We start from the raw sequence: 13,145 nt of genomic DNA on the forward strand, positions 1-13,145 counted from the left end.
TGGGAGTTTACTCTCATTGAAGTCCTTATTGTCACATTTCCTACTAGCCATATGAAAGCAGTGAATAAAAACAACGAAATACCAGACATACAGAATAACATTTAAACATCAAAAGTATGAAATAAGCTAAAAGTAAAATGATCAAAAATAATGCAAAATACCTTAAAATTTAAGCTATGATAAAATTGATGAAATTAGAAAAAAAGTTATTTGAGAAGTAAAGCCAAATCTAAAAAATTAAAAAAAAAAAAAAATCCTGACAAGTATATGACACAATTGGAACATCTAAGATTCCAAAAAAATAAATAAAATATATATTTTAAATAATATGAGTAAATATAAATCATTTACCAGAATTAAGTATGAAGAACAAAAAAATATATATGATAAATGTAAATATTCCAAGATAAAAATCTTAAAACCTGAAATTGTAAATCATTAAAACAAACAAACAAACAAACAAAAAAGAGATAAAAAGTGTAGGGAAATAAAAGTTAAAGTGAAGTTTAAAAATATATTAGATATAAAAAAGTAGTTTACACATCAAAAAGAAAAAAGAAATGGTAAAATGTTTTTAAACTAAAATATTAAAAGACTAAAACTATAAGCTAAAAAATAGGCAGCAGCCCAAACCCAGGCCTGGGCACCATCACACAGAGAGACAGCAGGGCCTGCTAGGAGGTGGGAAGTCCAGGGCTAGCAGCGCTCAGCAGATTTTCTGCATACCCCAGACAAAGAAGAAAACATTTGTCTTGTAGCTTTCTGGCCCTCTGAGGATGCACTGGTTCAAATCACGCTCCAAAAATTACTAGCTATGAAACCCTGGGAAAGTTATTTGCCCTCTCATACCACATTTTCCTCAGATGTAAAATAGACAGGTACTAATAAATATGAGCTTATACTTGTAAAACTCTCAGAATAACACCTGCCTTAAAACAAATGTGCAATAAACATTAATTATTATCATCATTATATCTTCCTGGCCCTGGACTAACCCCACCTCAGCACTTGAGACCCTCACTTGTTCCTTCCAGCCCTTTAAACTTCAGCAAGCTCCCAGTTTTTTGCTTTGCTCACTCTTTCAGTCTTGTTCAGCCACAGATGGCTGCAGCCACAGATGGCCCCACACCACATGGCTCTGTCTCTTCCATGCTTCCTACTCTCATTCCAGCTCAGTCATTCCACAATTAGGGTTGTTTAAGCCAAGGTTAGCTATGGAATGTAGATAATTTGCTATCATATTTAGGTTATAAGGACACATTGCTATAAACAACCTAATTTGATCTTCATCACAGCCATGAAACTGTCCGGGACATGTATTAGTTTACTCATCTGTCCAAGCTCCATTGTTAATCACTGGCAGAGCTATCTGAAAGCCAAATCTAGTGAAGACCCCAAAGGACAGAGTGCAATACCTTTGTACATTCTACCATAACCCTGGGTTTTCTCACCTAGCTTAACAGAAGTTCACTTTTCTGTTCCATTTTAGTAGAGCCTGATAGATCTATTCTACAACACTGAGATAATCAGGTCTCTTAAATATTGTTATTATCGCCTCAAGATTCCATTCTCACTCAGTTTCTCGGATAATCTTTGTTTTTCAACAATACTGTATTAATTTAACAAGGATTTGCTGACACTTTCTAGGCATAATTTTTGAGGGGAGGGTAGTCTACAAACTCATCAACAGAAAGAAAAGAGGAATATAATCTTAATTTTATCACAAAGATGTATTGTTAAATAAAATAATAAAATACCTTAAATGAATTATGTATTTTATGTGTGTTAATTCCAAAACATTTCAAGTGCTCTTTGCATTGCAACTGGAGTTGAAACATTTCATTTCTTAGAGGACTCCATGAAAAACTCATTGTAAGGAGGCACTTTTGTGTCATTGCTCCAGCTACTGACTGGCCCCATCTTGGTCATTGCAGAAATTATTTTTACAGAAAGGAAGTTTGAAACTCAAGAGTAATCAATAAAGGCTAGTCCCTCATTTCCAGTCCCTCATTTTCACACATCACACATGAAACAATGCTACACACTTAACCCTATATCAAAGGAGAATCTCTGAAACATTTTTTAACACAGTATCGGGTTTTACATCTTCCTTCTCTAGTATTTGCAATTCTAAGGATCACTATGATGTCAGGTGATGAAAAGAGGAACAAAAATATTCTGTCTGTATATATAAAATTCTGTCACATAGGAAAACAAAATAATATCAAAGCTCTACATACAGTTTACAAAAAAAAAAAAAAGTCTTCAAGAATTAATGATGGTTTCTCCAGGGATTCTTATATAAGCCTGCCATCTTTCAAAAGCAGAATCAAAGTGAATTTGAGTTCCATAGAGTTGCAGTCCAGGAGAGTGGGAAGGGTTGTGGTAACAAGGGAAAGAAATCATATGTCAATAACTTGAAGGTCTCTGTATGAGGAAATTGAAGACAAATCACTATGGTAACCATGAATATTTAGTTAGCAGTCTAGTGACAATCCAAAGAAATTAAAGATAATAATCCCAGTCATAGAGGAGAATCTCATATAACAGGAACACCTTTATTACAATTTTAATTCCAGGATCCCTAAAGCAGTGCCATCTCTATAGCCATCCCCCCAATTATTAATGTTATTCCTCTCGCAGCCACCCCTTCAACCATCAATACCTAGTCATAGCTCACAGTTTATTTATTCAACACAAACCTGCCCAGAGATTCAGTCCACCAAAGCCTATCACCTTTCCTTACAGAAAATTGTTAGTCTCTTTCTTCAGTTAGAAGTAGTTAAAATAACTGATACTGCTTTCCTAAATAACTGGTGCCATTTTCTTTTCCTCCAGGGTTTGAGAACACTGGAAATATCTGAAAATAAGCTGGGAGTAGTGACATCAGAATCACCAGGAGTACCTGTTTAAAATATACATAGGGCTTCCTGAGCATCTTCCAAGTCCAGTGAATTAAAAGCTCTGGCCTCAGGAATAGCCATCTTTCACATGCTCCTAGGTGATTTCCAAGCAAAGCCAAGTTCCCAGTGGTGCCTCCAAGTGGCAGTTCTTGTTAGCAGTTCTCAATAGCATCTGGAACGACAGTTTTTGGCAGAGGCAGCACTTGGGCTATGACAGCAGCCCTTGATGGAGTTGGCTCCTGTGGCACTGCTGGAGAGGCATGTCTGTCACTCTTCCCACCAGAGCTTTTCCTTGTGGCTGGCTTCAAAGTAATGGAGGCCCCTGGCAGTCTGTTGCTTCACACCTGGCAACTCCTATTAGAGAGCTCAGTATCATTCTCTCAAGGCAGGGCAATGCAGGGTCCCTGCTGAGTCTTCTCTTGGCATTGATGATTCAAAATTACCCTTCTAAAATGAAATTCTTTTAAGGCTTTTGCTCAAAGCCTCCTTCTGTTTACAGGCTGGATAACAACACACAAGGTCATATTATTATCCCCCCATTGTCCTCCATTATCCCCGCTTTGCCAGACCCTGAGACTTGATACCATATGATTATCTCATAGCTCAGAATGAGCTTCTCTTCTTCCTTTGCGTGCAAGTCCAGAATGCGAGATTGCAGGGCTAATCTCTTTCTGGGTGGTTGTTGAATCTAGTTATCTAGGGGACTGGGTATATGTCCTGAAGTAAATGCACTTGATTAACATTTGTTGATTTTTGATTTTGAAGGCAATGTGGAATGGAGGCAGGGGAGGGGATGAGCCACACTGTGGAGGGAAAACGGTAGGTGTGGCTGGAGCAACAGACAAAGCTGAAGAAACAAGCAGAGATGATGCAGTTAAGACTAAATAGGCCAGAAGGAGACTAGACGTATCCAATGATGATATGGACAGAGGCCAGCATTGAAGTTTGGATACAGAAGCTGAAGTCAAGGGCCAGGATATCCATTAATAGACCAATGAGGAATTTACCTAAGTTATCTTTCTGGTATAAAATGATGTACTTTTCACCTGAAATATAATATTTTAGAATGCTGTAAAACTTTTGGCAAATATTTCCAAAATTCTCTAGACAAGTAATAATGTAATAAACCCTAGACTCAGTAGATTTGGCATTAATCATCAAAAGATCATCTTCTATTAATCTTCTAGAACTAAAACATCAACATTGCTGTTTAATTAGCACGTTACCATTGAGACATGTTTATTTCATAATGCCTTGTTTCATGGGTGGGCCTTAAAAATACTCTACTCTAGGGCCAGCCCGGTGGCACACTGCTGTAGTGCGCCGCTTGGGAAGCGCGGCGGCGCTCCCACCGAGGGTTCGGATCCCACATGCAGACCGGTTCCCGCTCGCTCAGTGGTTCCCGCTCACTGGCTGAGCGAGGCGTGGGAGCAACGCCGAGGGTTGCGATCCCGATGCCGGTCCCGGTCCGGTACGGGGGCGACACTGAGGGTTGCGATCCGTTGCCGGACACGGAAAAAAACAAAAAAAAAAAAAAAAAAAAAAAAAAAATACTCTACTCTAATTTTTCTTATTTCTGACTTAAGTTTATATTTAAAGGATATTTTGAAGGTCAGCAAGAAAATAATCATTCAACACTTAGTCAAAAATATACATTATTAATCATAGTAAGTATGTAGACACTGCTGTCTAAAACAAAAATCTATCTAGAAGTATATTAAGACTTATACACCAATAAAAAGGAAATACACAGGAGAGATGTACATATAAAAATAAATGAGTGACACAGTGAGAAAGCTGTGTCCTCTACCGTACTTTTCTTCAAAACTCAAAAGCCTAGTTTGATCATGTGAAAACATCAGGCAAACCCAATCAGTATTATTCTACAAAATATCTGTTAAAAATATCTTTTAAAACTGTCACAGATCAGGGAGACACAATGACTAAATGCAACGTAGATCCTGAACTGGATCCCAGAAGAGAAAAAAGACATTAATGGTAAAACTAAGGAAACCTGAATAAAGTTTCTGGTTCAGTTACTAGTAATGTACCAATGTTAACTTCTTAGTTTTGACAAGTGCATTGTGGTCATAAGATATTATCCTTAGGGTAGCTGGGTGATGGGGATATGGGGCCTCTCTGTACTCTTTATATTTATGGAAATTTAACATGATTCCAAAATTTAAAAAGGGGTTTTTAAAAAGCATATGAAATTTTCCTTCTGTTTATAGTAGATTATATAATTAGGGCCAATACTTTCAATGACCAACTAGACAAACTGGATAAAATATACAAATATATCTGTGTAAAGGCATCTGAGAACTATCAAGAGGCTAAACAAAGAATAATCTTCTCAGTATCAAGGAGAATAAAGATGTCTAGCGAGCTGCCTGGTATATTGTGATAGTTTTTGTCCTGTGGGCACTACCCTGTCTAGAGACATGGCTGAGAGACTGAGCAGCACTTTTGACAGCCTTTCTATGTTAGAAAGACAAAATTTGGATTCTAGGACTTGTATGTACTTTGGTATATCCCACACATGTTGGCTTGGACTCCAAAGACAGGCAGCCTAGGAATGAGGGTAAACTGGAATTAAAGCAGCTGTCATTGGGTTACAGCACAGCTTTGAATCATCTGAGTATCCCAGGAATTTGAATCCCTGAAATTGAATTAAGATGATCCAGACTGCCACTGCCTGGCAGAAGCATCAGAAAATCCTCACAAGATAAAGATAATAGCCTAGCCCTCAAATTATATCTACATATACTTTTTCAAATATAACTTCTATTATACAAAGATAACCAGGCATATGAAGATGTAAGACAGAATAAAAAAGAATTAGCTGATGAAACAGATAATAAGACATATCCACAAAGGCCATATTTTAGAATTATCAAACAAAACTTCTTAAATAACTGTTATTTTCTGCTCAAGGAGATAAAAAAATAGAATATCGAAAATTTCAATATAAGGTATATTATTAAACTTAATTTTAATATAAATATAAAATTTCAATATAAAACTAGAAACTCTGAACTTCTATTTGAAAATAAACCATAGAAATTCTAGGAACTGAAAAATATAATAAATTAAATCAAGAATTCTGTGAATAGTTTCAAAAGCAGATTATACATAGCTGAGGAGAGAATTAGTCAAGTAGATGTAAGCCAGAAGAAAATATCTAGAATGAAGATGCAGAAAGACAAAAGGATGAAAACTACAGAAGAGTGTAGGATACACAGTGTATACAGTAAGAAGTTCCAAATTAGTTTTAATTGAAATTTATAAAGGACAAAGAATGGGAAAGAAGCAATATTTGGAGAGGTAAAAGCTGTTTACTGAACGGAGGAAAGACATCACTCTGCAGATATATCAAACCAAGTGAATCCTAATTCAGAAAATAAAAAGGTATCACCGAGGGCAGCATTGCCCAACAGAGCCCTGTGGAATGATGAAAATGTTCTATTCTGCACAATTTAATGTGGTAGCCACTAGTCACATATAGTTACTGAGGACTTGAAATGTGGCAAGTGCAACTGAGGAACTCAATTTTAATTTAATTTGAATTAATTTTAATTTAAACAACCACATATGGATAGTGGCTATTGTATTGGGCAATGCAGATCTGGACCATCATAGTAAAACTACTGAAAAGCAAAAACAAAGATTGAAATTTTAAAAGAAATCACAGAAAAGACATCCCAGAGGATGGTAATCAGATAGCTACATTCTCTACATAAACAATGTAAACCAGAAAACAATAAAATGTGCCAAAAACAGAATAACTGCAAACCTAGAATTCTATTCCTAATAACAACATTCTTCAGCAATGGAGGTAAATTATGTTATGTACCTAATTTATCACATAGGCATCATTAAGATGAATTTGCATATTGGCCTTGACACTTTTGAGGCACTGAGTTCTTGCTGATTTCCTTGAATTCTGAGAAGTTATCTTCTCAGCATGGCCCCTTCCACCGCAGGGGGATATTTACCACTTTCTGCACATACTTCTGTTGTAGCATTTATACTATCATGTTTTATTCACTGGTTTATATGTTTGCTTCTCTTACTTGTCATTTCTCTCAGAAGTTTTGAGCATAAATAATAATTATTATTTCAGAGGTTATCCAAAAGTACACCATTTGAAAACTAAAAGTTAATGAGTAAGACTAAGATTTATTTCACAGTCACTTGTCTAGGAAATGTTGGAGACAAGCATCCAAAACTTTTAGAATATTTCAAATGTTATATGATATCCAAAACTATATTACTTTACAATACAAAGATGCCTTAGAAATATTTATGTATTAAACTAATTTATCTATTAAAGAAATTCAGTCTCAGAGATATTAATTAAACTGCCCATGGTCTCACAAAGTAGAATCAGAACTAAACCCAGGTCTTCTAATCCCATGAAGGTTTCCTATATCATGATATCTCAGAATTAGCACTCCTTCTGCTTATACTGGATCCAGCAACTTAATAGTTCCTCTAAACCATTTCTGACTTTAGCAATTATCAACTTTTTAAAATCAACTTTTAGTCTTTACTAGAGTATGAAAGAAACATTGACCTGGCAATCCGGGGACCTAGATTCTTATCTCTATTACCAGTTGAGCTGGGAATCTTAGAGAATACTAAGTGCTTTCTCTGGGTCTGTTTATTTCAAAAATTAACATATTCCATGAAGCAAGCTATATAAAAAGGACAGATAGCCTAGAATAGGTCTGAATTTAATTCTTATCCTTAAATCCTATCATTCTATTTCAGATATTCTGAATTACTTTCTGTTCTTTGCTTTATCCACTTCCCTTTGAAACAAATATACATAAGCAAACATGTCTCAGAGAAAGTTGAATTAGTTGTTCTTAGTAATCACCTTCAATGAGTAGTTTTTACTGAATGTTATCTAGGAGTGAAAACAATATAGCCAGTTAAAGAAACAAACAAATAAACAAACATCTGTTCCACATTGATAGGTTGACATGGTCTAAAGGATGGAGATGTATCATTAATGTAGGGAGGGCATGGTTGGGGGAATTGCATGTAACTTGCAAGTTACATATCTACCTAAGTATATTTTATATTACTCAACTAGTTTCTGAATTGGATCATTTTTTAAAAGATGAAGAATAGTTTTTAAAATACTAGATAATTATTAGTCCTGGGTAAACCAGCGTTTCCAGGATACAAATAAAAAAAATTCAACTCAAATATATTCTCTCTGTATTCCCTGCTACTACATTCTCAGGCCGAAATGGCCAGGAATTGGCTGTCTCTGGGCACAAGGCAGGGTGAACAGCTGTTTGACTCGCTGCATTTGACTCCTTGTCATTTGGCAGGTTGAGATCTCTGCTGAAAGCACCATTTGGAATGTTTTTCCCAAAACTGGTATTTTTGAACATGGAATGTGTAATTTAGTGAGGCACTGCAGTACACTCATGGAATAACAGTGCCAAAAGGGAGTCTGGTAGATTTACGTCAAAACCTAACTTTCCCCCAGAAGTGTTTAGAGATAACCCTAGATTGGCTGGGGTGGGTAAGACAGAATGTGAAAATGGGTTTTCTGAAAATGTGAATATAAAAGATGACACTAGCTCCAGATGTACAGATTAGTGAGGAGAGAAAGTCAGACATGAGTATAAACGAAGACAATGCATAAGGAGGTAGAAGGTCGGCCACAGATACTAAAGGGAGATAGGTTAGGAAAATAAAATAAAGAGGCATTAGAGAATCCAAGAGGGTCACAAAGTCGAGGTTTTGGTATTTGTGTAATAGTAATAATAGTAGTAGTAGGTATTATCATTATTATTATTATCATTATAACAACAGCGACAATAACAAAAATAGTTAATGCTCATAGAGCACTTAGTGTACATGTCAGCACTGTTCAAATACTTTAAATTAATAATTCATTTAATCTTCTTGACAATCAGATGAGACAAGAACTATCATTATTGTTCCCAATTTATGGCAGACAAAACTGAGGCACAGAGAATTTAAGTAACTAGATCGAGAGCACACAGTTTGTAACAGGGAAGCCATGGTTTGATTCTGTGGCTTAGAACTAATGAATGAAACTAAAATCTTAACCACAGAATAAAAAACACTACAGAGAAATGGAACATATTTGAATTAAGCATATAACCCAGCTTGCAAATAATTGGGAACCTGAGATTTTCTGTTCATTACTATTTTAGCAAAGCCTGGCCAAGGGAAGAAGCCCCACTGTAGCCCTATGTGGTAACAGCAGAAAAATATGCCAAGACTGACCGAATTCCTTTTTGTTTGAATCCTTCATGTGGACGATATTCACAAATTCACTTCTTTTGTCTCCATCTTCAGACCAGAGTACACACAAACGTAACGCTTCCTTTAAGGTTTCCAATCCTGTCTAATCATTAGCGATCCTCCTTACCCAGAAAGTCTCTTTATATGTAAAATCAATCATTGACTTTCCAACATAAGCCTATTTCCTCTTCTCTGATCTTTATTAGCGGTGGGAGACACATGAAGGTAGTTAAAATTCTAATCACCTTGAGTTTTTCTTTTTTATTTAATAACTCATTTAAATGTACTTCTGCTAAATCCTATTTTAAAATCTCCCTGACGTTAATTACAGATATACTCAAGTCTTTCTGACAGGCCTATTTTGCCATCTTTAAATGAACTTAAATGGTGAGTTTTTTTCATCTTACCTCTCCATTTTCTAAGGGGTGTATCTTGGAATAAAATGAAGTGCAGATGACCTCATCATCTTTGGCATATGATGGGGGTCCAGTGCGGGGATAAATATTGTAGAGGGTGAGGCACTCTGTGTCTGTCACAGCATGATACTGCCAGGGCTTGTACTCAACATCATCAAGAGAGCGTTCCAAAATCCAGTTTCCAGGCCGAGGGGAGTTAGCTGCTTTCACAATCACATAGGCAATCTGGAACACCTGGCGAAGAGGAAAAACAGCAACAACGTGATTTTGAATTCCAAACTATTCTCATCATTTCACGTCAAATACAAAGTAAATGCTACCATAGATTTCATTTCAGATTTCACTCTATAACCCTATTATGTTCTTTGAAATAATTGTATTATGGGGCCGGCCCGGTGGCGCACTGGATAGTGCGCCGCTTGGGAAGCGCGGCGGCGCTCCCGCCCGAGGGTTCGGATCCCACATACAGACCGGTTCCCGCTCACTGGCTGAGCGAGGCGCGGGAGCAACACCGAGGGTTGCAATCCCAGGGGAGTTAGCTGCTTTCACAATCACATAGGCAATCTGGAACACCTGGCGAAGAGGAAAAACAGCAACAACGTGATTTTGAATTCCAAACTATTCTCATCATTTCACGTCAAATACAAAGTAAATGCTACCATAGATTTCATTTCAGATTTCACTCTATAACCCTATTATGTTCTTTGAAATAATTGTATTATGGGGCCGGCCCGGTGGCGCACTGGATAGTGCGCCGCTTGGGAAGCGCGGCGGCGCTCCCGCCCGAGGGTTCGGATCCCACATACAGACCGGTTCCCGCTCACTGGCTGAGCGAGGCGCAGGGGCAACACTGAGGGTTGCGATCCGTTGCCGGACACAGAAAAAGACAAAAGAAAAAAAAAAAAAAAAAAGAAATAATTGTATTATTACATGTTCGTATTTAATAACTTTTTGCTGAGAAGAGATGTTTCATTTTGACAATGTGGCTTTAAAAGAAATGGGTAGAGACTCTATTTTTGTTCTCTAACAACTCATTGGCATCATTTTGCTTAATTTTTAAAGTTCCATTATAGTCATTACAACCTGAAGCATTTATGGCATACCAATTTACTTACCTTACTGTGTTAGAGACTATAAAATATGAGTTAGAAATTCCATGTGTAAATAGTGCTTGATAGTTTAGAAAACATATTATTTATATCACTTGATCCTCAAAAAAAGCACCATTTAGATGGAGTGAGTGAGGTGCAACAAAAACCACATAGGCACATTCCCATGTTCAAATTGTGGTTCCAGCATTTATGTGAACCTTGGAAGATTACTTTTCCAACTCTTAGCTTCCTTTTCTTCCTTGAATTAAGGTCAATAATAAGCATACCACTGAGATATAGTTTGGAGTTAATGAGATAATGTATGCAAAGTATCTGGTCAAGGACTTGGCAAATAAATACTCAATAGATGTCATTTCCTCTAGATCTCCAAATAGAAAATAATGGAGAAGAAATTCCAGTGATATGAAGACAACTGACTGAAACGGGAATGAATGAAATAAAGCGTTTCTGTACCTTCCATATACAAGAGGTAAACGTGTAAAAAAAAAAAAAGAGAAATAAAGAAAGAGACATCATTTCTCTTAGTCAACAGAGTGACAATTGTGATGAATGTGGCAATCCTCCATTTCAAATCTGCATAGAATTTGAAGAAGTAAAACAGAAATACTCTGGATGTTTGATGATAGTGTCTTTACAATTGCAATCCAAAGTCCAAAAGAATAATGCACAAGCATTATTGAATGACATTTATGTGCCATGTGATGGGTAGAAAGATAAATTTAAAAAACTAGTTTAAATTACTGTCCCACCACTGATGGATTGATAGTATATTGTAAAAATGAGACATATGAAAAGTTCAATAACAATAACGCATATGATATGTTCTTGATTAGTAAGTGCTAAGAGATATAGGGAGCTTGACAGCTCTAACCTCTGAGTGGTTGGGGTCACTGATGGTGCACAATTGGGATGACAGCCACAACTGGGATGACAAGCCCATTACAACGGGATTAAAGGCCCTGCTGAGCTACAGAGGGAATCTTGAAAGAAATGTTCTAGAAATAAATATTACCTGCTTCATAGTTTTGATGTGGGACCTTCATGATTACATGTATAATATCTATAGTATAGTCTAAGGGACTGAATTTGAAAATATGAAAAGTTGGTATTTAAGCAGCAATACAGGTGGCTCTGATGCTGGTCCTTTCAGATCTTTACTAGACTGTGGGCACATGTGTGTAGGGAGAGGGAAATCGCAAGCCATCAAATGATTGAAAGTAGGGCTGTTATTTGCCTTTTAGGCATACTTGTGGAAAAAACTCGGTGTTTAAAACATTGAAATAGGCTGGCCCGGTGGCGCACTGGATAGTGCGCCGCTTGGGAAGCGCGGTGGCGCTCCCGCCCGAGGGTTCGGATCCCACATACAGACCGGTTCCCGCTCACTGGCTGAGCGAGGCGCGGGAGCAACACCGAGGGTTGCAATCCCGTTGCCGGTCCCGGTCCGGTACGGGGGCGACACTGAGGGTTGCAATCCGTTGCCGGACACGGAAAAAGACAAAAACAAAAACAAAAAACATTGAAATAAATGCTTCTGTCCAGGTTAGCAAATCACTGCTGCCCAACCTCCCAAATGCCTCCTTTTTCTGAGACCATCTGTTTAATGCCAGCATAGCAAGGAACAGCCAAGACATCCATTCTGATTGGTCTGGGCTTTGACCATTGTGTTTTAGTATCACTGCAGGTGGGAAATATTAATAAGTTTATATTAACAAATATAAACTTAACAATATGAGCATAATTGCAAATAGACATACATATCTATGTATGTGCATATCAATGCTTGAATAGCTTAGGCATTGGGGTAAGGATACACATGAACATAAGAAAGCCATTACTTGTGGGGCAGGAAAATGAGGAATCAAGGAAAGAAGGAGGCTTTTAGTTTCCATCCCATATTCTGCTATATTGTTTGTATGAGTGTTAACATAAATGTCTAACTTTTTGATAAAATTATTTTTAAAATAAGGAAAAATAAATATCAAAGAAAGGAGAAAAGTTGGAGTAAGATAGAATATACTTCATCAACTGTTATCCAAAATACTTACTATTTATGCATTTTTTAGATGTTATTCATAAGCAATTATTTCTTTTAGGTAGTTCATATTCAACAATTCATCACATGAAACTTCTTTTAAAAGAAATTCACTGATGAATGTGCCAATTGATTAATCTTCTAGAACGCAGAAACAGAGTTTTCTCAACTATAAAATACAAAATACTCTGGTCCTAACTGCTGGTAATCCCACAGTATTCCTGACAAGGTCTTAAAATGATAAAGAATATGAATAATTAAATTGCGGGCTCCTGGAGGGCAGGGCCTATAGCTTTTACGTCTTTAAAGATGCTACAATCCTTATTAGAATTCCTTTGGAATGGTGGGCATTCAATATTTATTAGATTTAGTTGAATGACCAAAATCG

General features: G+C 36.8%; 1 protein-coding gene across 1 annotated transcript in view; it reads right to left on the reverse strand.

The window, feature by feature from the left end:
* The window catches only part of LOC103594376 (laminin subunit alpha-2-like), a 256,089-nt gene that overhangs the window by 57,294 nt on the left and 185,650 nt on the right, over window positions 1–13,145 (reverse strand). The window contains exon 4 of the mRNA XM_008577588.1: window positions 9,605–9,847. Coding sequence (XP_008575810.1) covers window positions 9,605–9,847 — 243 coding nt within the window. The remainder of the gene's footprint in view (window positions 1–9,604; window positions 9,848–13,145) is intronic.

Source organism: Galeopterus variegatus, unplaced genomic scaffold (assembly GCF_000696425.1).
Source record: "Galeopterus variegatus unplaced genomic scaffold, G_variegatus-3.0.2 Scaffold68, whole genome shotgun sequence".
NCBI classification, from domain to species: Eukaryota; Metazoa; Chordata; class Mammalia; order Dermoptera; family Cynocephalidae; genus Galeopterus; species Galeopterus variegatus.